The 24204-nt window shown below is 47.4% G+C and overlaps 1 protein-coding gene across 1 annotated transcript in view; it reads right to left on the bottom strand.

The window, feature by feature from the left end:
• Window positions 1–24204, bottom strand: part of LOC115324315 (complement factor B) — a 145355-nt gene that overhangs the window by 89945 nt on the left and 31206 nt on the right. Inside the window, exon 4 of the mRNA XM_040206040.2 lies at window positions 3993–4172. Within this exon, the coding sequence (XP_040061974.1) occupies window positions 3993–4172 (180 nt within the window). The remainder of the gene's footprint in view (window positions 1–3992; window positions 4173–24204) is intronic.

A 24204-nucleotide genomic window follows, 5' to 3' on the forward strand; every position in this document is an offset into this window, starting at 1 on the left:
CGTTGCCAATTTAGCGGTTTTGCCTCTAAATTTCGCGGTTTCTTGAGTTGTCTAGAGAGAAAAAATGCTGTTCTTGCAGTTGGCGAAATTTTGAGTGCTGTCAAGTCACGTTAGCGTGTTTCATGGCGGTCTGAAATGTTCCCCAAGTTACATTTATAAATCGTAAATAGCTTCATTTCTGTGGCAAGTTAAAATCATGGGGACGGAAATTGCGGTGAGGGCAACGCTTACGACGCCACGGAGACATTACGGGGGCACACGTTGAAACATAGAGTTGAAACGGTCATTCTTGGCCCAATCCGTGATCGGTTGTAAGGGTTGAGCATCCCTCCATCCCTCCGCCACGGAGCTGACCTCACAGCGCCACATCGCGAAAGCGCGCAGCGTTTTCTTCGCGTGATGCGCGCCCCGTGGAGAAATCCCCCGCGATGTCTTTCCCGTGTGAACATCGCATGAATAACCCATGCCAGCAAACAAATTGTTCTGTGTATGTTTATACAGCCGGAAGTTAGTCTGCCTCAGTGGGCGTCTGGTGTCTCAGCTGTACATGAGCAATTTAGCCAGTGCGGTACAACCGCTAGCCTGGGATCTTTAACGTGCACCACACAGTAGTCATACACAACCGCATGCCATCTGGATGCTCATCCACGGCCGGACCGGAAGCGCGCGCACTCTTTCTCTTCTTACGGCCTTTGCAATTGGGGCAATCGCCACCTCCCGCCGCAATTCGCGGGGGGCGCTGTCACCTCACCCCTGGGCTACCCTTTGTCGTTTGCACAGAAAGCGTCTGACAGTGTATCTCAGCGCTGTCGCAACTTGCGGCCGAGATTTTTATAGCCTTTGACATCTGATGCTTACGTTTAGACCTTCAGCCACTATCTAATGCGCTTCTGGCGAGCCCAAAACGGTGAATATTTGACGCACATCTCCGAGAGATTCGGGTGTAAAAAGTAGTAAGTAGAGACAGCGAATGCAATTGCGGAAAAACTATACTCGTCTTTACCTCCAGGACTTCTGTTGCAGCTCAAGAACAGGCGGAGACGGACCCTTCTACGTGGAGAAACTTTAAATGATAAATAATTCGTACACTCTCGTGAAATGTAACCAGGCCAATTTATGTATTGCCGTCGTCTGCATCATCATTTCATAGGCCACACATGAAGTCGGTCAGCTGCTCTAGACGAGGGTGTAGTAGTTTGTACAATTTTCGCACAGTGCATATGACAGCCTGAAGTGCTCCCTCGAGGGCTTGTGCACATATCCAGCAGATTTTTCGTTTCTGTCCGTGACTTGCTTTGCGTGGTTAATCAAAAGTATTCTGAAGAACCGTTGCCAAAACAACAACCTACGAAGCTCCAACACCAGCGCAAAGCAGCTCGAAGGGACTCTCCGAATGGGGTGAAGTGGGGCGAGGTGGTTGCGCCCGTGGTGGCAAGCAAGTGAACTACATACGGAGAAAAAATGCCATTGACTCCCGGGCGATTGCAAAGGCCGTAAGAAGAGAAAGAGAGCGCGCGCTTCCAGTCCGGCCGTGGCTCATCCAGATCGAAACGGATAGGGGTGGGTAGACCCTTTCCGGAATTCAGTCTTTAGCTACACGTGCTCCGAGCTGGTGTGCGCTAGCCCACTCGGCCACCGATCCCCCACACATGCCAGGATTTATACGTTTTTTCTAACATGTTTGAAGCCCCGGCAGACCGTTCAACCCTCGCTGTATCTATGTGAGATGACCTCAGAGCCACTTCGCAGGTATGAAATGTGTGGCGCTAGGCACCATCCTTACTCAAGCAACTTTTCATTGCGGATATTTCTATGCAACGCTTGAGAGTGACCAGCTTTGTCACGATGACTTACGAAAATATGGTTCCAACTTCCAACGTCAACAAGGTCCGCTCGACGCGTCTCAGTGGAAAGGCGCGATGCGTTCAGTTGCAGCAGGCGGACGCGGAGCATTGCGCAGAGCGTTTGCGCCATGCTTGCACACTCTCTTGCGTTGACACGAAGTCAATCGCACGTCAAAAGCCAATAGGAACGCTCTATTGTCGCTTCCGGCTCACCAATAGTGAGCAAACTCCACGGCACCGTGGCGCGCGTCGATGTGAGTCAAAGTGGCAGATCTTGCGACAATTCCGCTGGCTTCCGCGGTTTCTGTCCAGCTTGAACCATCGCTACCTTGAAAAAATTCTGCTGGTCCCGTGAACCCCCCCCCCCCCCCTTTCTTTCCAAACAAGCAAAAGCAAGAATAAGGAACCGGACGCGCGTCGCTGACGGGCGCCGGTAATCACGTGAACCTCCCATTCTTTCCTCGGTTTCTGATTGATCTAATGGAAGGCGTCGCGGTGGAAACATGGCCAACTTTCTGGGACATTCTGCGGAATAAAAGCTTTTCGAGAAAGCATCACCATTCTAGTCGATTTGCGTTCCATATGATACCCAGGTAGTTACAGCCCTCCGGATTATTGCTATCTTCTTTTCAAGAAAAGCAGAAATTTACAATCCTGGGAATCTAACCCAAACAATAAAAAAAAAAAAAAAATTTGTAGAGTTGTGGAATAAAACCTCTACGCGTCCAAAAGTTTAATTCCTGTTTATTGATATCTTATGACTATCGTCTAAAATATTCCTGGGGAACATTGCTATGTTTGTCGTTGTTCAGTAGATATTCTCATTTTTGTGCAGTCGCCGAGGGTTGGCTGTCCAAGAAAGTTGGGGATGGGTTGAGTTAAGTCGCACTCGGTGGCGCATGCAACCCCTTCCTGCCGCAGTTCCGCGCTAAAACGCGTTCAGGCGCATGTGTGCGTGAGCGATACCACTCAAGCGCAGATGTCTGGACTAGGCTTTGTGGCTGCTTGCGATGAGTCGGCTGCTATGGCAACCAATGTTCGCGCAACCCGTTTCTCTGGAACGCAAGAAATAGAACAGAAATGGGACGCTCTGTCTGGAAACAAAGTGCCAGCCACAACGGACATCAGACACTGCAAAAACGAACTCGTCAGCTGAATAATTCACTAAAATTCGCCAATTATATTTTTGAATTATTAGAACTTGATCATGCGTTAAAATTCGAGGCTTTCTGAGCGTCATCGGAAACAAGTGAACCGAATTATTTAAGGGTGACATAGGACAAATACAGCATTATAAGGCGTTAAAAAAACGAGAAAAAAAAAACCGCTTATTTTGATCTTTTTTTTTTCTTTTTTTTTTTCCGATGGTTTATCGAAGCGCTTATTTGCGTCAGCGGTCTTGCCTCCACTTGGCGGAGCAGCGAATCGGCCGCCTCGGCCCTCTCGTAGGATAGGAGGAATCAGGCTCTGGAAGAAGTATGGCTTACGTTCGTTGCGCGCCTCGGCCACCGGGGGGCAGGACGGCTGACGCAAAGACGCGCTCCGATAGGAAACCGAAACCCAGAAACACGTCCTAACTAAGCTTTTTTTTTTTCTATCGGAACGCGGCAGAACTCTGCATTCTTATGCAAGTATCTTTCTAAAATGACTTGATTGAGTGGTTTTCGGTGATGCTCATCGGGTTTCTAATTCGAACCATATGTTTATCTTCACTAATTAATACGTTTCTTAGTAAACCTTAGTTATTTTCATTGCTCATTAGTATGTGCGTCTGTTTTCGCAATCTCTGACATCCGCCGTGACTGGCAATTCGTTCCCCAAACTAAATTTTTTTTTTGTGTGTGTGTTTTTTTTTTTTTTACTTACCCTATTTTTAATAATTTTTTTAAAGTCTTCGCGGAAACAGCCAGTATTACGAATCATGCGAGCTTCGAACTTGAGATCGAACCAGCAACGGGCGCTGGTTGACCTCAATGTTTACTAAACAGCGATTTCTTTCTCTCTCTCTCTGTTATAGATCATGCGTGACGGGTGTCCAGAGATAATTTTCTCATCGTGTCTGCGGACCGTGTCTTTGGAATGATGTATAAGCAGTGTGAAGGCGTCTTTGACCGCAGGTTGTGGACCACAGGGCCATAATGCACTCACTCCTGCAGGTGGGCTTCGGCTCACTCCAGAACCCGTTGTACTGGCAGGTGGCACTAGCGGCGCCCTCCAGCTCGAAGTCTTCGTCACAGAAGAACTCCACCACGTCGCCGGGAGCGCAACAGCCGTCGTGTTCGATGTAGCCGTGCTTCAGCGTCCCCAGGTTTGGGCAGTCCAGCTCCTCTGAAAACAATTCGTGCATCTTCTTGACCCCAGTCCGCGGACACAATAAAGGCATACGATGTGCAGAGTGTTTGGGGATTGTCATGTGACACCGTGACGGCATGTGACGAAAAGGTGCATGTGGCGTGCAACGTGACGTCATATTGCCACGACAATACCGCTTGCTAAATTTAGCATAACGCGCCGCCAAGTTCAGAGGCAGAAAAGCCTGCTAATTATGGCGGGCGTACGACTGCCTTTCGTGACGGTTTACTGCGGTTTTCGTCCCACGTGCTCCGAGAACTAGGAGCATTTCGACATAGCAGTCCTGTATAGACCCTTTTACAGAAGGGGGGGGGGGGGAGGGGGGGGGGGGGGGGCAGGTGGCCGAGTGTTAGCGCACCATACACTCTCAAGAAAAAGGGTGTCAAAAGGTGTACTCTTTACATCCTTTGTCCCATATAATACACCTCAGAATTTCAATTCGACGTACAGTGCCCTACAGTCGAACATTGGACCCGAAACTTTACGAGGGGCTTGATAGCCGTGTGGTACAACATTTTAAATAGCTAAAGTACGTATCAAAGACCACATAAAGAAAAAACCGAGTTTTTACAGTAGGGCAAAGGAAAGGGAGAGAGAGAGAGAGAGAGAATAAACTTTATTGAAATCGGCCCAGCAGTTTTGCTTTCGGGCGAGATGGGGGAGAATGGGATTACCCCCTGTCCCGTCCCACCCTCAGTCGACGATGATGGAGGTAACCCGAATTATTTTTTTCGTGTTCAGTAAAACGTACATTAGCTATTTTAATAAGTTGCACCACACGGCTATCAACCCCCCTTAGAATTTCGGGCCCTCTGTTCGACTGTAGGGCGCTGTATGTCTAACTGAAGTTTGGGGGTGTATTATATGGGACAAAGGGTGTAAGAATACACCTTTTGACACCCTTTTTTCTTGAGAGTGTAGCTCAGAGGGCGTGGAGCGTAAGCTCGCGCTTCAAAACTCATGGGTTTCGACCTGGATGAGCATGGGGCTGGCGTGAGGTCAAGTATCACTACTGCGTGATGCACGTTAAGGACATTAGGCTGTCTTACTGCACTGGCCGCCTTTCTTATCTGGGGAAGGAACACTGGACGCACACTGGGGCTGAAAATAACTTCCCGCTGACTGAACCTACACACAACACAATTACAACGAGAGTGCGTCAGAGCGTGGACAGTCTACAGTTAAAACTTCGGTTTCGGTCGAGTACGTGAAAGGGTGAACCGAAATCGGCTTTATTATTATGCTATCCATTGAGCAATAAAGATGACGATGGCGCTTTATTTTATCTTAGTCTGATAATATTGCCGCGCGCAGGGTCACGGACTTCTAGAACTTTCTTGTTTATTCTTGCTCCGTACATAACTTCTGTCGTTTATCCCTGCTTATGTTGTTCTAGAAAGTGTGTGTTCATTCTCGCCCCGAGCGCGCTACGCTCGAACCTTCTCCGCCGAATCTTCGAGATAGTGACTCACTCTAGATAAGACGCCGCTCGCTACATTGTCGAGTCAGTCTCGCCTCAGCGTTTGATCGTGCTGCTTCGCCGCCTTCGACGCCCGCGACGCTCTGTTGTTATCTTTCTTTTGTACCCTTTTATTTTTGGCACAAGTTCGCCACATTAAACGTTTATTTATTCCTGTTTATTTCTTGTTTATTAGTCACCACCCGTGACATTTTTGGTGGAGGTGCGGGGTAACACCTTATGCCTCTTCGCCGTACCCCTCCGAGGACCCGTTCGGCAAGCCCCACTCCAAGACGACCTTTTGAAGAAGAGACAGGGCCCCGGGCAAGCCAGCGTCTCCGAGGACAACCACCAGAGTTTGGTCCACTGCCGGACAACGCCAAGAAGCCACCCAAGCCGACAATGGACTCCACGGCGCAGCCGACGGAAATCCCCCAAGCAGCACCGTCCTACGTCTTCCTGCCTGTGGTTCCCCGTGTGCCGACGCCGTTCCACGGTGAAATTTATGAGGATGTAGAAGACTGGCTGCAGCACTACGAACGTGTAGCACGCCATAATGGATGGACCACTGAGCAGCGCCTCCAAAACCTCTACTTCTCTTTGGAGGGTACCGCGAGGCAGTGGCTCGAGAACCACGAGGCGTCGCTTACGTCGTGGGACACCTGCATCGCCGGCCTGAAAGACACATTTACGAACCAGACACGACGACAGCGAGCGGAAGACCTTCTGCAAGTACGAACCCAAGGGCCCAACGAAACGGTCACCAGCTTCGTTGAAGACGTCCTCCGCCTGAGCAACCGCGCCGACCCTCAGTCCACCGAGGAGAAGAAGCTGCGCGTGCTGATGAGAGGAGTGAGGAGTGACATCTTCGGCGGCCTTGTTCGCAACCCACCAACAACTGTCGGGGAATTCGTTACCGAGGCAACCAACATCGAGCGTGCCCTGTCAATCCGAGCCAGCCACTACAACCGACTCGCCGGCACGCCTGTTGCGTCGACGCTGACACCTTCCCGATTCGACGAAGGCGGCGCCCGTGCTGACAATATTCGTGCAATTGTCCGCGACATCGTCCGGGAGGAGCTCCGGAAACTGCTGCCTGCTGCCAACCAGCCGGCTGAGCTGTCGATAGCCGAAGTGGTGCGCGAAGAAGTCCAGCGGGCAATTCAACCGGAGGCTCCTGCCAGCGTAGCACCACCCGAAGAGCCCGCCCTGACCTACGCCGCAGTGGCCCGACGGCCACCGCCTCCTCCTCCAGCCTATGTTGCGCCGCCCCGACGTCGTTCTCCTGCGCTGCAGCACGACCGCCGCCGCGACGACCAGGCTCAGTACGCCGGCCAAGAGCCCCGCGCACCTCGGAAGACCGACGTGTGGCGAACACCCGACCGACGTCCTTTGTGTTTCCACTGCGGGGAAGCGAACCACACCTACCGCCAATGCCCATACCGGCGACTCGGACTGCGGGGGTTCCACCCAAATGACCCACGCCCCCGTTACGGTGAACGCCCTCGGGAGATCGACGAGTACCTTCGACGACCTCAGTCCCCCGAGCCTGCCTCCCGCCGAGAGTTCCGGTCGCCATCGCCACGACGTCCGGCTTCGCCGATGCACCGACCCCGACGTGAAAGCCTATCACCCCTCGCTCCTCGCCGGGGAAACTAGGCGCGGCAACCCCTGGAGGTGGAGTTGCCGAAGACGACCGATGTAAAGAGCCTCCAAGAACGACGGAGCGCTCCCACTCTCCCGACGCCACGCATCACAACGACGCTCCTGCATCGGTGTCCAACAACCTGAACGTTGTGATCGACGGCCTCGACGAATCGGCACTCGTGGACACCGGAGCAGACTACTCAGTCTTGAGTGGGAGGCTCTCCCGCCGCCTTCGAAAAGTCATGACGCCGTGGGATGGACCACAAATAAGAACCGCCGGAGGACACCTGATTACACCAGTCGGGAGATGCACCGCTCGCGTCGAGATTCACGGCGAAACATGCCCTGTGAAGTTCGTCGTTCTGCAAGACTGCTCGAGGGACGTCATTCTCGGAATGGACTTCCTGTGTGAATACGGCGCCATCATCGACCTTGCGGAGAACAAGCTGACGCTTCGGAAGCCTGTGCCATCGGTGGAAAATCCCAAACCTACGTTAGCTGCAGCGCGAGTCCTCGTCAGCCACGTAAACCTGCCGCCGCTGTCGAGTGTCTTTGTGCCCGTCGGGACCGAAGGAGCCACCTGCGGTGTAGCACTGCTGGAAGGAAGCGTCCAACTTCTCCTCGGACGAGGGATTGGCATTGCAAGAGGCGTAACAGAGCTCCAGGACGGGCGTACCGTAGCCCTTGTCACCAACTTCCGGCAAGAGTCGCAGCACCTTACGAAGGGTACAGCCGTGGGCTACGTCGAGGAAATTCAAGACTCAGCCGCGATCGCCGTGATCTCAGGAGACGCCTCTCCGACGCAGAACAAGACAATCACGTCCTCAGAGCTCGACATCGACCCGTCCCTCCCAGCCCCACAACGACGACAACTTCGTGACCTTCTCGCCGAGTTCAGTGAGTGCTTCTCCGCGTCGTCGAAGGTGCGCCAAACGACGGTTGCGAAACATCGGATAATTACTGATGACGACGCACTCCCTGTGCATCGGCCGCCGTACAGGGTCTCCGTGAAAGAAAGGGAAGCCATCCAGCAGCAGGTACAAGAAATGCTCAACGACGACATTGTCCAGCCCTCAAGCAGTCCGTGGGCTTCACCGGTAGTCCTGGTGAAAAAGAAAGACGGGACTCTTCGGTTCTGCGTGGACTATCGCCGACTGAACGCCGTAACAAAAAAGGACGTCTACCCGCTGCCACGGATCGACGGCACCCTGGACCGGCTGCGCCACGCCCGATACTTTTCGTCGATGGACTTAAAGAGCGGGTACTGGCAGATTGAGGTCGACGAACGAGATCGTGAGAAGACAGCCTTCGTCACGCCGGATGGACTGTATGAGTTTAAAGTAATGCCGTTCGGGCTGTGCACAGCGCCGGCAACCTTCCAGCGCGTTATGGACACCGTCCTTGCCGGCTTGAAATGGCAAAGCTGTCTCGTCTACCTCGACGATGTTGTGGTGTTCGCAAGCGAATTTGACGAGCATCTGAGACGACTGCGAGCCGTGCTACAGGCCTTCAAGGCTGCTGGGCTGACCCTCAAGCCTTCCAAGTGTCGGTTCGCCTATGGTGAGCTGAAATTCTTGGGCCACGTCGTGAGTGCGCAGGGTGTAAGCCCTGATCCCGCAAAAACGTCCGCTGTCGCCGAGTTCCCGAAGCCATCAGACAAGAAGACCGTTCGAAGATTTCTTGGGCTGTGCGCCTATTACAGACGTTTCGTTCGTGACTTTGCACAAATTTCTGCACCGCTGACGCATCTGACGAAAGACGACGTGCAGTTCCAGTGGGGAGAGGAGCAAGAGCAAGCGTTCGGCGAACTCAAGCGAAGGCTCCAGTCGCCCCCTATCCTCGGACATTTTGACCAGTCGGCGGAGACTGAAATCCACACGGACGCCAGCAATACCGGTCTCGGTGCGGTACTCGTTCAGCGACAAGAAGGGGCAGAGAGAGTAATCGCTTACGCAAGCCGGGCGCTGTCTAAGGCAGAACAAAATTATTCAACGACCGACAAAGAATGTCTTGCTGTTGTCTGGGCGATAACCAAGTTCCGCCCGTACTTGTATGGGATCCCGTTTCGCGTGGTCACAGACCACCACGCCCTCTGCTGGCTCGCAAACCTCAAGGATCCGTCCGGACGCCTCGCCCGCTGGAGCCTTCGACTGCAGGAATTCGACGTAACCGTTGTGCATAAGTCCGGCCGCAAGCATAATGACGCTGACTGTTTGTCTAGGGCTCCAGTCGAACCTCCAATCTCCGGCGCCGACGACGATGACGACTCCTCTTTTCTAGGCGCAGTTAACGCTACCGACATGAGGGCACTGCAACGCGACGACGCAGAACTTAGCTCCGTGATCGACCACCTCGAAGGTCGAGGAAGCTCTGTCCCACGGGTCTTTTCTCGGGACCTACCGAGCTTTGTCCTACGGGGAGGCGTGCTCTTCAGAAAGAATTTCGGAACCAGCGAAACTCCTTGGCTACTGGTTGTCCCCGCCAACCTCCGAGAAGAAATTTTTCAAGCGTGCCACGACGACCCAACAGCCGGACATCTCGGCTACAGCAGGACCCTTGCCCGGATTCGTGACAAGTACTACTGGCCAAAGCTTCCGAAGACCGTCCATCTCTACACACGATCGTGCCATGAGTGCCAGCGACGCAAGAAACCGCCGTCAAAGCCAGCAGGTCTCCTCCAGCCGATTACCCCGCCAACCAAGCCCTTCCAGCAAATTGGAATGGATTTGCTGGGTCCTTTTCCACCGTCGACGATGGGGAACCGCTGGATAATCGTCGCCACCGATTATCTTACACGATACGCCGAGACGAAAGCCCTGCCATCGGGAACAGCCGTGGAAGTCGCCAAATTTTTCGTCGAGTCCATTCTCCTTCGACACGGCGCACCTGAAGTACTGATTACAGATCGCGGGTCATCCTTCATGGCCCAGCTGACGCAAGAAGTCCTTCGTCTCAGCCACACCAGCCATCGTCGCACCACGGCGTACCACCCGCAGACCAACGGGCTGACGGAAAGACTCAACAAAACCATCGCCGACATGATTTCCATGTACGTCGACGTAGAGCACAAGACATGGGACGAGGTGCTGCCGTACGTCACGTTTGCGTACAACACAGCGGTTCAAGAAACCACGGGAATGACACCGTTCCAACTGGTACACGGCCGAACGGTTACCACGACGCTCGACGCCATGCTGCCTCACGTGCCAACCGGTGATGTCAACGACGACGCTCAACTCATCTCCCAGCGCGCGGAGGAAGCTCGTCAACTGGCAAGAGTCAAGATTCAAGACCAACAGCGAGTCGACGCACGCCGGTATAACCTTCGTCGCCGGGACGTCCACTTTCAACCCGGAGACCGGGTATGGGTCTGGACACCAATACGTCGTCGCGGTCTCAGCGAAAAACTTCTGAAACGCTATTTCGGACCCTACAAGATCATCCGGCGCCTCGGCGATCTGAACTACGAAGTTCTACCCGACGGAACGCGCCCATCTGCAAGACGTCAGCCGCGACCCGAGGTGGTGCACGTCGTCCGGCTGAAGCCGTATTACGAACGATAGAACTTTTTACTCTTGTCGACGAGTGAACTGTGAACTCTGAACTCTGAACTCTGAACTCTGAACTCTGAACTGTGAACTGTGAACTGCGGCTCGCGATTCTGCTGTCGTTTTGTTTTTTTTTGTTTTTTTTTTTTTTTTTGTTTTGTGCTGCATCGGGACGATGCGCTTTTAAAGGGGGGGATAATGCCGCGCGCAGGGTCACGGACTTCTAGAACTTTCTTGTTTATTCTTGCTCCGTACATAACTTCTGTCGTTTATCCCTGCTTATGTTGTTCTAGAAAGTGTGTGTTCATTCTCGCCCCGAGCGCGCTACGCTCGAACCTTCTCCGCCGAATCTTCGAGATAGTGGCTATGTTCCAAATCTTACCCGAGTAACCTGCCTCCTACGTCAGCGGGTAATACCACGTGACATCGCGAGTAAACGATCCGCGACTCGATTTTGGAACGGCCAGGATAATCACCTGGATACTACGCGGATTGGCTTCGTCTTGGGCGACGGCAAAAAGAAAACGCAGCAGCGATGGCAGAAAATAGCAGACGATCCTTTTGATCATGGAGAAAGCAATCGAAGAACGGTAATGTTAATGACGACGCGGTGTATTTTGAGGTGGATCCACCAGCTCCTTTTACTCACCTTCGTTTTGAGCTGTATATTGAGATCAAAATTACTTACTCCTTACAGCTAGACATAAAAAAAATGTGTTTTTATTAATCAGCGCGATCGCTGCAATTCTAGTCACGGTACCCTAAACGCATATATTCCACGCATTTTAATTTGCACCGATTATGTTTTGCAGAAATATATTCCACACGGTGTAGCGGTCCAGCGCGAGGGTGCTTTCTCCAGAATATGAAACTCACGTTCGCTTTGACGCGAATGTGATTACAGTGAAATTTTCGAAGCCTTCACTGCTTTACAAACGTTATCCTCTCATTACACACACTCTGGAGGAAACAAAAATATTACATTATCATATAACGAGTTCAAACATTTTCGGCCTTGAACGTGAGATTACGGCATCCCCCAACGCCGAGGACGAGGATGCGGAGAAGCTCCTGTTTACGCTCGCACTCAGATAATAACAAGTACACGTTCCCGGGGAAGGTGGACGGTCTGGATGTAATGCAGTCAATTCCTGCGTTGACAACAGCAAATCGCAATAACCACACATGCTGCACCTAATTCTTTGTCATTTCGAACGTCCGCCACCAAAACCAACGGAGCAAGCGAGCTTTGACGGCTGTCGGCGCAGAAAGCAGACGACGAACAGATCACGTGACGTATTTACTCGATTTGATCCGACTTTACCCCCCGATCGAGGAGGGTAGCGCGAGTAATTACTCCGGAGTGAACAACCCGCTTCTGGAACGCGAGTTCTGACGTCATCGAGTAAGCTCGAGTAAGTTTTGGAACGCCACGGTACGAAACTTTTACTCCGGAGTCGGATCGAGTAAATTTTGGAACACAGCCAGTGACTCACTCTAGATAAGACGCCGCTCGCTACATTGTCGAGTCAGTCTCGCCTCAGCGTTTGATCGTGCTGCTTCGCCGCCTTCGACGCCCGCGACGCTCTGTTATCTTTCTTTTGTACCCTTTTATTTTTGGCACAAGTTCGCCACATTAAACGTTTATTTATTCCTGTTTATTTCTTGTTTATTAGTCACCACCCGTGACAATATAAAAGGCTACGTATACATGAGTCCTTCAGAATGCGCTCCGAATGAGCGAGATTCTATGAAACGTCAGCTGCGTGCAGTACACAAGTTACGTAAACACGTGACAAACATCTGTGTTGCAGGGTCAGAACAGGCCATTCTTTAGTGGAGATTCTAACCGTTGAGAAGCTTTAACTTTTCTTGTATTTTCCTGAACTAGTTGTTACTTGTTTATGCAATGGGAGGTTAGTCAGCCAGAACATGGCAACATTGTTATTCACTGTAGGTGGGAAATTTAGCCAGTGCAGTACAGCCACTAGGCAGGGGTCTTTAACGTGCACCACGCAGTAGTGATACACGACCGCACGCCGGTACGATGTTCATCCAGATCGAAACGGGCAGGTTTTGGGTTAGAACCCAGGATCCCCGGGTTCTGCAGCTCGAACTTTCGCTCCACCTGCCTCGAGCTGATGTTAGCTAGCCCATTCGGCCACCAATTCCCCGGTCTTTCTTTTCGGTGGTGGTTAATAAAAAGAAAATAATAACAATCGTAGAAGAGAATAACAAAAAGACTACTGCTCCTCAACGGTTACTAAGAAAAGAGTGGGACGGTTTCGGAGTGTTGGGATCCTTACGTCTTAGCACATCGTTGGAATCCAACATGTGCACGTTGCTGAAAAGAAGCAAGCAATTACCGCTACTTGTTACACTCCCCAGAAATTCCCAAATACGTTACTCGCTACTGGGATTTAGAAGAAACGTGCTAATGCAGCTAAAAGGAAACACGTTATTTCTATACATCCTTTTATTGAAAGCACCGGAAGGAGGCGCTGTTAGCAATTTGCGTCTCAATTTACGTCCCCGCGACGCCCGGCCAAATTGTAGGACAGACATAAGAGGATAAACAGATCAAGCACCTCTGGCAGTGCTGCAGTACTGGAAAACCAAAGTAGATGCCGCGATCCCGCTTCGAGAGAGCAAAATAACAACCAAAAACTGTACGGACTGACGAGATCGGAGACGATGCAGCCCATTCTGGGCATTCTTCCTACGCCTGTAAAACGGTTGAATGACGTACATACATGACTTGTGACACCAAGAGGCTGCCAATTCGAGCTTTCTATTTCCGAACAGGTGTGCTGTGTTTTTATTTATTTATTGTTTGCTTTTTTCTTATTTCCGAATTGGCGTTGTAGGTTTTTTATAAGTGTTGTTTGCACCCTGGGCGGCTCCCCAGCCCAGTTGCCCGACTGAGGGGCACAGGTGGCGAACTTTCCGCGCGGCAACGGAATCAAGCCGGTCACGCGCACATCGCGTACGCCGCCTTGATAAGACGGATCAGAGGCGGCGGCCACGCAGTCGCTGTCTGGACTCAGGCGCCGCCAGTAACAGTGTTGATCGTCTCATCCATATTCAATTCTGTTTGTTTCTTGTTGTTGTCTTTTTTTTGTTGATCTTAAAAGTTGTGGAACAGTGACGACAGCATGAAGGCATCAGGATACTGCCCCTAAACATGAAGAATAGAACGCGCTGTGGATGAAATGTGTCGTGGCGGATTGGGAGTTCGACATAGGACTAGACCGAAAGGTTCGTCACGCGAAGACGCAAAGCCGAGTCCCAAGTTATCAGGGAGTTTTCGTAGATCGTTTTCGCCGTCCCGCCATGCTCTCCACAGCCCGCTACACTGTTATAGTCGGTTGCAAGCTAAGAAAAAACCGGAAATGCCTCTCAGAGGAAAATGTAATCCTACGCCGAGAAACGCCAGCCAATTGTTTTCATGACGTCACGATTCTGTGGACCAATCGCGATCCTTTTGAAAAAAAAAAAAAACTCAACATGGCTGCTGGCCTTAGCAACGCGATGCTATAGTTTCTCGTGACAATTATTCTGCTTTTTTGCACCGTGTTTTACGTGCCCGAGGTTACGCCACGAAATCTTGATGGTATCGGCTTGCGTTTGCAGCAGTTTTTGCGCGACAACGTGAGAATCCAGCGACGCTATCGCCAACGAAAATTTCGAAGCGGGCGCGAGGCTTAGCACTGCTGAGAGGTATGTTAGACGGTATGTTAGACAGTATCTTGGACAGAAAATTAATTGGGAAGACGGTACATTGGACATGACTTTCTTTCTTTACTAAACAGCTATTTCGTTGACAAAAACGTATTCTAACTTATTTAAATGTCCTGAATGAATTAAATAAATATTGTAGTAGTTTAAGACAGGTTTCCTGGAGGAAGAAAAAGCAACGTTGCTAGCGAACTACATTCTCGACGGCGGAGGCACTTCAGATGGGCGCAATGCGCTTGTGGGTGGAGCTAAAAGATTGTTCTTAGGTTGCATCCGACTATAGAAAATTCCATCAATCTACGTGGAAAAACCGAATAGAACATGTCCCGTTTTCTGGAAATGCATACTATGATCTGTTTGCTTTCAAAAACGGGAACTGTACCATATGCATTGAAATCTGCTATTTAGGCAATAAGTATGAGCTTATCCGTATAAATAAAAAAAGCCTTACAAGACTACAGTTTATAGTCAGTTCAACTAATATAAGCGAATTGAACGCGCCCAAAAGTCCCGGATATCCAGCAATTTTTTTGGAACTCTATCAGACCGCGGAAGTACAGTGCCCGTGAGCCGTGTTACGCCGCGCGCAGGAAGACATCTCTCACCCGCGCATGCGCAAGCCGCTTCCGGCCGGCGTGGGCCCGCGAGCTGCGGAGTGCTGCTGCCCGTTCGGAAGGCGAGTTCGACGTTGTTATCGCGTCGTCAGAGGCATTCAACGGTGCGTAGACGGCTTTGTTTTCCAAGGTACGTATACGTTAAGTTGTTCCTAACGCGGTGTTATTTTACTATCTCTAAGGGTGTCGTATATTCGAAGTTCGGGATGCCCAGCGTGTAGCGTCTCGTCTTCCCAGCTGCATAAAGCTAGGCCTTTTATAGTTCCTGATTCGGGGCGGCATACTGCCCGACCCTACTTAGTAGTTGGGCACTAGGAGGGCACAGTTTCCGCAGTCCTCCCGCATTATTATGCCAAGCCGCTGTCAACATGCGTGCTTCAGCGCGTCGAATTAAACTTGTTTCGCCGCCAAGTTCAACCTCGCATGGTTCAAAGTTTAGCGCTTGATCGGGGAGGGGGATGGGGCAATTGGAGGATGAGGGAAGATTGGGTTAGAAGGCGTGAACATTGGTCAGTTATGTTTTAAGGAACGAAGTATTTTCATAAGGTCGAAAGCGTAATATATTCTCGATACAGCGTTTGAGAAACGGAGCTTGTTTTTAACTTTCTTTTTTTAAATGCGTCTGAAAGCATAATGGAGCACTGCGTTCCTCTGCTACTCGACCGTGTGAGCGATCTTGGCAGCTTGCTAAATATGCGGTGAAATAAGGGTGGCACCTGCTTGATGCAGACAAATAGTGCAGGCTTTTGCATCTTAGGAATAGTAACGCATTTTCGTGCGATATTTTGAGTCGCCCAGTAAACTTATCCGCGCTGAGCCAGTAATCAATCATCGTCGTGCTAATACACGTGTGCGTGCCGCGGATGCTCCGAGCGTTTTGCGTACTAAATTAATGCCATTTATTTAGGACTGATATTTCCTAAATAACTTGAGCTTCTGATAAACGAATTTACTTCGAAATTACCCCGGTCGAGTTGAAACCTTTATTGTAATAGGTGGTATTCACTGGACGCCACATCGGAGCTCTCTGAACGCTGCACATGCTCAGAGCGAACTCCCGCTTATGGCCTGAGGACACCCTTTTTATGTAGAGTAATGCTACATGCACGACGTCGTGCAGCTCAACCGGAAGTGGCTGTACGCACGACGCGCGTTGATGTTCTTTGATTGGACGACCCGAATCCTAACCATAGTGGCAGAGCTTCGCTCTGCCAATAAAAATTACTGCAGAGCCCTCAAACAAATATTTTCGCCCCATCATGACCTAACCAACCTCGCAATTCACGAGCCCTTTCGTGAATATGCGACCAGAGTCGCGCATTATGCATGCAGCCTCACACATTCAGAAGCATGCTCGTGAATTGTAATTGGGTTTTTTATGTCAAGTTCACTTTTTTTTTTTTTTTGAGGATGGGATTTGATTTGTTTTCATCGCTTATCAAGTTCATTCAGCTCAACGGAGTGCGATTTCTCCTTGTGAATTAAAGGAAAATACTGTGTATATCACCGGAATAAAGCGATAAAACTCATGGATATATATCTTAATCGGAAGAAACTGAGAATCTCCTCCCCAGATAAAAACTGAAAAGGTGTGCCATGTTTGAAAACAATATAACTCCTGAAGACCTAGGTATTAATGCTCTCAAACACAATTGCAATCATAAACGTTCAGTTCAGCGTTCTTTTATGACTAAAAAAATCGACTTTTTTCAGGCAGAAGCATCTTCGACTGCCACTGGATGGCACCAGGTGCTTCGAAGGCGTCAGCTTCCTCTCTGTCATGGAGCTGATGTACGCCACTTACGTAAAGTACCCTGCTGAGCTGCTAGCCGCGTTGAAGTTCGTTTAGAGGTAACTATAGATGTGCCTTTCAGTTATGAAAATGTGCGCTGTGAATTTGCTTTGGAAAAATGTATCATATGGACAGTTCTAATTCCTTCAGGTGGTAGAATTGTCTAGTGGATATTGCATTTCATGAAGAAATAAATAGGCGATTTTTTTGTCTGGGAAGCAGCAATAATTGCTAAATACTTTTTGACAGCGTTAATGACATAATAGGCCGTTAGCAATAAATTATGTAGCTAATCTGTTATCGTGTCCTTGCCAACATCTTAAGCAGTTTGGCATACTTTTGAATGATGGTGTGCTCTTCAACGTATTTCCGGCAAAGCCAATTTGGCTCAAAATTAGAAATTTCGAAGACTGTAATCGACTTATTTTTCGCAAGAACCTAATTTTCGCAAATCGCCTACAGGTTGAAAAAAAAAAAAAAAAGGTCCCGCGAACAATTCTGGTAAAATGTAAACACATTGGAATCTATATTAAGATCCCACCGCATCGTGAAAATTAGAACCCGGAAATTATTCCAAAACTTCAACTTTGACCTCAGTAGCGAAATATTGAGCCCTCGAAACATATTTCGTTTACATCATATAATATGGTACAAGTAAAAAAAGTTCAAATTCTGTTTTCATTTGGCAATGTGCAATGTTTCCGAAACTTATAGGAACACACCAACTGTTCATTACCTCATAAAAGTGCTAACTTGTCGGTGGCCGAACGACAACTATAACATGTTGCTTAATGCAACAATTTTGTGCGCTACGTCAGGGATTGATGTAATCTCCAGAGGTAATACAGTAGCGTGTTCCTTTGGTGAGTACTGTACATATACAGGGCGTTTTTTTTTTATTCTTACAGATTTGTTTAAAGAAAGCCATGAAAGCTACACTTATGCGGTTTCTGCGAGTGAGTTGTACGCCAATGGGGACATTATGTGGGTGGCTAATCTTTGTGATTAGTCGGCTAATTATTTAAAATTTGTTGAATAACTTTTTAATTAGTGAAAAAAAACGATTCAGCTTATTGGCATCAGTTCTCAGTAATAACTGGACAGATTTCGGATCTTGTGTCAGCACACAACGCTAAAACATTCTACAACCCGAGATGGAGGCTACAAAGAAGCACGAACACATCCGTCTCAATTGAAACGTATGTCTTCGAAGCCTCCATCTCGGTTTGTGGAATGTCATATTAACCAGCTCGCCTGCCTAGTGAAGTTGTACGCAACGATACTTCGGTTAAAAAAAAGGGAATTCACAGTACCAGTAAATGCAATATTACAAAAAAACTTGCCTGAAGTGCTTATGCAGAATATTGTGGTTATTATTAGAATGCTGAAGATTCATGTCTTTTGGTTCATATTACTTATTCTAACTGATAAACATAGCCCGGTCACAGGTATATTCGTGTGCCCCTGCAGAACAAGGGCTCATGCATTTGAAGCCGATCGATACTAAGGCGGGTTAAAATATAAGTTGCATGCACCGTAGGATGCACAAGTTCTAGTATTGGTTCTATATGACAATATATCTGAATACCAGATTCATACTGATTCTTTCATTATACTGCAACATAATAATATGACTTACAGAGAAACGGTCCTCCCGAGCAGGTCACGCAGTTACTGCAGCACATCCGATTAATGTGAGCAACGAATATTTTCAAGCGAATTGTGAATAAGGGTGTCTAGAAAGCAGCACGTTAACATCAGGCCTTTGCCTTTCTTAGTTCGAAGTTTCAACAAAAACATGGTACAACACGTTCCAGGTTGCTGTTGAACGTGCCAAACAAACACAAACCCTAACGCTAATATGCTGCTCTACAAAACACATTTCTTTCCGAATTGCTGCCGAAAGTTAGACACTTTGTTTAATGTAATTGACAATGCCTCAGCGAAAGTGTGACCAAGCTGAATGAAACCCTTAATATCTACATGGGAATGCTGCAATACGTTTGAGGAATCGTTATGCCTCTGCTACACCGAGCGTCTTTTTTTTTTTTTTTTTTCTTACAGATTTGTTTAAAAAAAAGCCATGAAAGCTACACTTATCCGGTTTGTGCGAGTGAGTTATACGCCCAGGGGGCATTATAGGGGTGGTTAATCTTTGTGATTAGTCGGCTAATTAATTAAAATTTGTTAAATAACTTTTAATTAGTGAAAATAGATATATGGTTCCAATTAGAAACTTGCTGAGCGTTATCGAAAACCACTAATTCAGTAACTTTAAGAAAGACTTTGAGCGCGTGAAAAGAGCAACGGTGCGCTGAAGTTACTACTCGTGGAGCAGGTACAAGGCTGGGGCTAGATAAGAGACAGAAAAATCGCCCAGGCGCCTTAACGCGACAGCTAGCTTTGCATGTGCTCCACGAGTGGTAACTTAAATGCACTACTACGCTTCTCACGCGCTGAAAGTCTTTCTCAAAATGACTGATTTATTGGTTTTCGATAACGCTCAGCAAGTTTCTAATTGGTACCATATGTCTATTTTCACTAATTAAAAAGTTATTTAACAAATTTTAATTAATTAGCCGACTAATCACAAAGATTAACCACCCCTATAATGCCCCCTAGGCGTATAACTCACTCGCACAAACCGGATAAGTGTAGCTTTCATGGCTTTTTTTTAAACAAATCTGTAAGAAAAAAAAAAAAAAAAGACGCTCGGTGTAGCAGACGCATAACGATTCCTCAAACGTATTGCAGTATTCCCATGTAGATATTAAGAGTTTCATTCAGCTTGGTCACACTTTCGCTGAGGCATTGTCAATTACATTAAACAAAGTGTCTAACTTTCGGCAGCAATTCGGAAAGAAATATGTTTTGTAGAGCAGCATATTAGCGTTAGGGTTTGTGTTTGTTTGGCACGTTCAACAGCAACCTGGAACATGTTGTAGCATGTTTTTGTTGAAACTTCGAACTAAGAAAGGCAAAGGCCTGATGTTAACGTGCTGCTTTCTAGACACCCTTATTCACAATTTGCTTGAAAATATTCGTTGCTCACATTAATCGGATGTGCTGCAGTAACTGCGTGACCCGTTTCTCTGTAAGTCATATTATTATGTTGCAGTATTATGAAAGAATCAGTATGAATCTGGTATTCAGATATATTGTCATATAGAACCAATACTAGAACTTGTGCGTCCTACGGTGCATGCAACTTATATTTTAACCCGCCTTAGTATCGATCGGCTTCAAATGCATGAGCCATTGTTCTGCAGGGGCACACGAATATACTTGTGACCGGGCTATGCTTATCAGTTAGAATAAGTAACATGAACCAAAAGACATGAATGTTCAGCATTCTAATAATAACCACAATATTCTGCTTAAGCACTTCAGACAAGTTTTTTTGCAATATTGCATTTACTGGTACTGTGAATTCCTTTTTTTAACCGAAGTATCGTTGGGTACAACTTTACTAGGCAGGCGAACTGGTTAATATGACATTCCACAAACCGAGATGGAGGCTTCGAAGACATACGTTTCAATTGAGACGGATGTGTTCGTCCTTCTTTGTAGCCTCCGTCTCGGGTTGTAGAATGTTTTAGCGTTGTGTGCTGACACAAGATCCGAAATGTGTCCAGTTATTACTGAGAACTGATGCCAATAAGCTGAATCTTTTTTTTTTTGTTTTTTTTGTTTGTTTTTTTGTGTGTGTACAAACACAATCCCTCTTGATGCTAGGACCAGACTTGGAGGCTCATGGTGTGTGCACGGACTGTCCAAATTAAGGGCGTGTCTCGGCTTGAAAGTATACTATAGACAAGATTTAGAATTTGTCCGGATTGGATTACTAACCGATAGAGAAGTTAAAGAAGGAGCCAGGAATTCCTTAGCTTCTGTTATACATCCTCCTCTAAGAAATCCCACCCATTATTTAAGTTATCTTTTTTTCAGGCGACTTGTGGCAATGAACCCGCAGAAGGGGTCCCGGCAGTCGTCAAGAAAAGTTGCTCTGGTGCATCTGAAGGCGCAGGGAGCCCTCCAAGAGTTCTCGAAGTTCCAAAAGAAGTGGAAAGAAACTTCGGTGCTTGTTTAGATTAATCTTTATTTTCTATTGTTAATATTACAATTTGTTGTATAGGCCAAGATGGTTCTTTTCGAGATGTAGCATGTCAGCATAATTTTTGGTCACATTGTTTTAGGAGACTGCTCACTTTGATATTTTTTTACGGCTGAGCTGCCCCCCAAAATATTTGCGGCACGAACTGTGTTTTTTTTTTTTATTGTGTATCTGCTCTAGTCATTTAAAAGAAAAATAAATGTAAATATTTTTGAAGCAGCAAACTGTTCAGTCTTCTTTGCGATGGGTCCGTTGCTATGGGTTGGAACCAAAAGGACCAAGCGTGAACTTAGTTTGATAACGATTTTTTTACAAATGTTTATCTGCCTTTATCCCCGTCACTACATGTACAATGCTCTCTAAACTTGACGTAGAATGGGAACACTTTCTATGGCATTCCTGGCTGTTTGTTCTATTGAGTGTATATGTCACAGATTCATTGTTCTGTTTTCAGGAAAGTGCTCGCATTAGATACGACAGTTCAAATTTTCCATACATACAAGTTTGGGGAACATTTGCGCAGTGCAGGTAATTTTATGTTGCAAAGACGTGCATCAAGTTGCGCCTGCAAACTGCCAGGACATTCCTGTTTTGCATGTCGCATATCAACTTTTTCAAGGAGGAGCTTGGCATGTGACATACAAAGCCCGGGTGTACTCGTGAATAGCGGCAGTAACATAAAATGGGGCGAGTACTATCACAAAAAAAGACTGAACTTTTTCCGTACGTACAAAAAATGTAACCTGTGTCGTTTTGGAGGCATTGGAACATGTTATGTACTTCTTAAAAATGGTACATGTTCTGGCATGGCTTGCAACAAAACATGTGCTGCTGTGTGCCACGATGGTACATTTCCTGTAGCATACAGTACTTGTTCCGTGATGATGGTGCAGGGAACTTGTTGTGGCTGCCCATACAGCAACGACATGTCCCGTACTAAAGAAGTATGGAACATGTTCTGTAGTCCGGTAATACAGTACATGTTGTGGCAACAAGGTTAGCATGCATGTGTCCCATATTTTGACAGGAGTTTTTCTAACAGTGTACGAAACCCGGAACTCTACAGCTAAGGCCGTCGGCACGCAGGCACACTATCAGCGTCTATGTTGCGGAGTGCTTAGCGGAGGGGGAAACGCGGTCCACGAAAACTCCCTATTCTCCATTTTAACGATTGAGGCTTACTGTGACTTCAAGACTCCGGTGCTGAAAGCGCGTCCTTTAAAAATTCTTGAAATTATTTAATTCGAGACAAATGAAATATGTTAGTTTTCAGAGGCGTTTCGTTTGGATGAATATTTATATATAGGCAAGGGGAAGTAAAACCAGGGGACTTGTCAACTATCACCACATCAGTGTTGACAAGATATTCAAATAGCCTTGAAGTCAATACAGTCGTTAACTCGCTTTCATGCACCGGGCCAAGGTCAGGGTGACACGTAATGTATGACCGATTGTAGGTCAGCAATAAACTCCACCAGTTTCATCTGCATTTGGTCAACAAATTCAGCTATGCTGGGCTGAGTCGCACATGTTCCGGAGACGAGCAAAATATCATCGGTTAAGCCTTCCTGGCGATAATTTTGTTTCCCTTTAAAGACTAAGAGAGACAGATGTACCCGTCTGTGGCGGACTAATAGCTGCGTTTGCTCTCGCACGCCTCTCGATTAGTTTAGGCAAAGTGCAGCTATTTCCAACGTTTTTCACGCGGTACCTAGCTCTTGACGAGAATGTATTTTCGGGTAGCAAATAGGAGTTCAGAGAACCAAATGCTGCCATTAGTGATTTGAGGTAATCTTTCTTCTTAGAGTGTGGCACACGGTAAAATGGGGTTTGTGAACGACCTAGGTCAAGGTATGGATTCTAGCACTGACAGTGGCGACAGAAAAGGGGGGGGGGGGGAGGCGGGGTTGTCCCAAACAGAAAGCTATGTACCTGTGATTCTTCGCTCTGTCCCAAAATGTATGGGTTAAACTGTTTGACCTTACACGTCTTCGCCTGCACCCTGTCTCTACCGACTTTTTAAAGCATTCACGAGTATAATTCTTAAATGAGATGAAGCTGGCCAGGGCATGTAAACAAAGGATGAAAGAAAATGTCTCAAGGCGTGACCAAACGAACCTTGTTCTTTTTGTTTGTTGATGACTTTTCCGGAAAGAGGGACCGTTTACCTATATAGAGATCAGAGAATAGGCTCAGTGATAATCGTGGATAAGGTGCAATACCCTGTACACATCTTGCTTATTGCATATCTGGCGACTTATTGCCTTGAAAGTCACAGTTCCGTGCTAGAGTGAGAGCCAGATTCTGTAACTTGTGTGTTAGACATTCCCCTCCACAGCTAACAAAATGCCGCTGCTCGTTAGACTATCAAAACGAAAATGCATTACGCCTTTCTTTTCTTGAAAATTGAACTAAGTAGTTGCTTTATTATAGAAAAGACTAACTTGATACCAGTGACACGTTAAGTGCACAAGTCTCGCTAAAAGTCTTCCTTTATAATATTAAGAAGACACTTTATTTTGCTATTTCCATACATTGATGGAGGAAACAAGGGGGAAAACCGGTATAAACAGCTTAACGGAACCCCTACTCACTTGCAGTTCCATTCACAGAAATCAAAGCAAAGCAACAGCGTAAAGGGAAGCAAAGAAAAAAAAAAAACATAGAAAAGTTAAATACAAAAATCAACAGGTCTCGTCCATTGATTCATTCGTTTTTGTCCCACTTTACTTCACTTCGTTATGTTGCAATGTAATAAAAATATTAAAAATAATATCAATGTCGTTTTCGAAATATCGATATTTCTACGAATATCAGAATTTTAACCCTACAGGTGCACCAGTAATACAAAATACGGGTTTTTATTCCCTTATATTGCCAGTTACGTATGACCTCAGGGACTATTGCAAAAGATAAAAAAACAAGTTGTGTACCTCTGAATATGGTATATAGGTGCTTTCGCAGCAACAGGCAGATCTTACAAAACGGCGGTTTCTGATAACGTCAAGCCAATATAGTAGCTCCAGTATCGATTCCATGTTACGCAGGAGGAATAAGATCATTTTCTTGTTGCACACTTTATCATTGATTTGTGTC

This window comes from Ixodes scapularis, unplaced genomic scaffold (assembly GCF_016920785.2).
Source record: "Ixodes scapularis isolate PalLabHiFi unplaced genomic scaffold, ASM1692078v2 PGA_scaffold3__209_contigs__length_174095766, whole genome shotgun sequence".
Lineage (NCBI taxonomy): Eukaryota > Metazoa > Arthropoda > Arachnida > Ixodida > Ixodidae > Ixodes > Ixodes scapularis.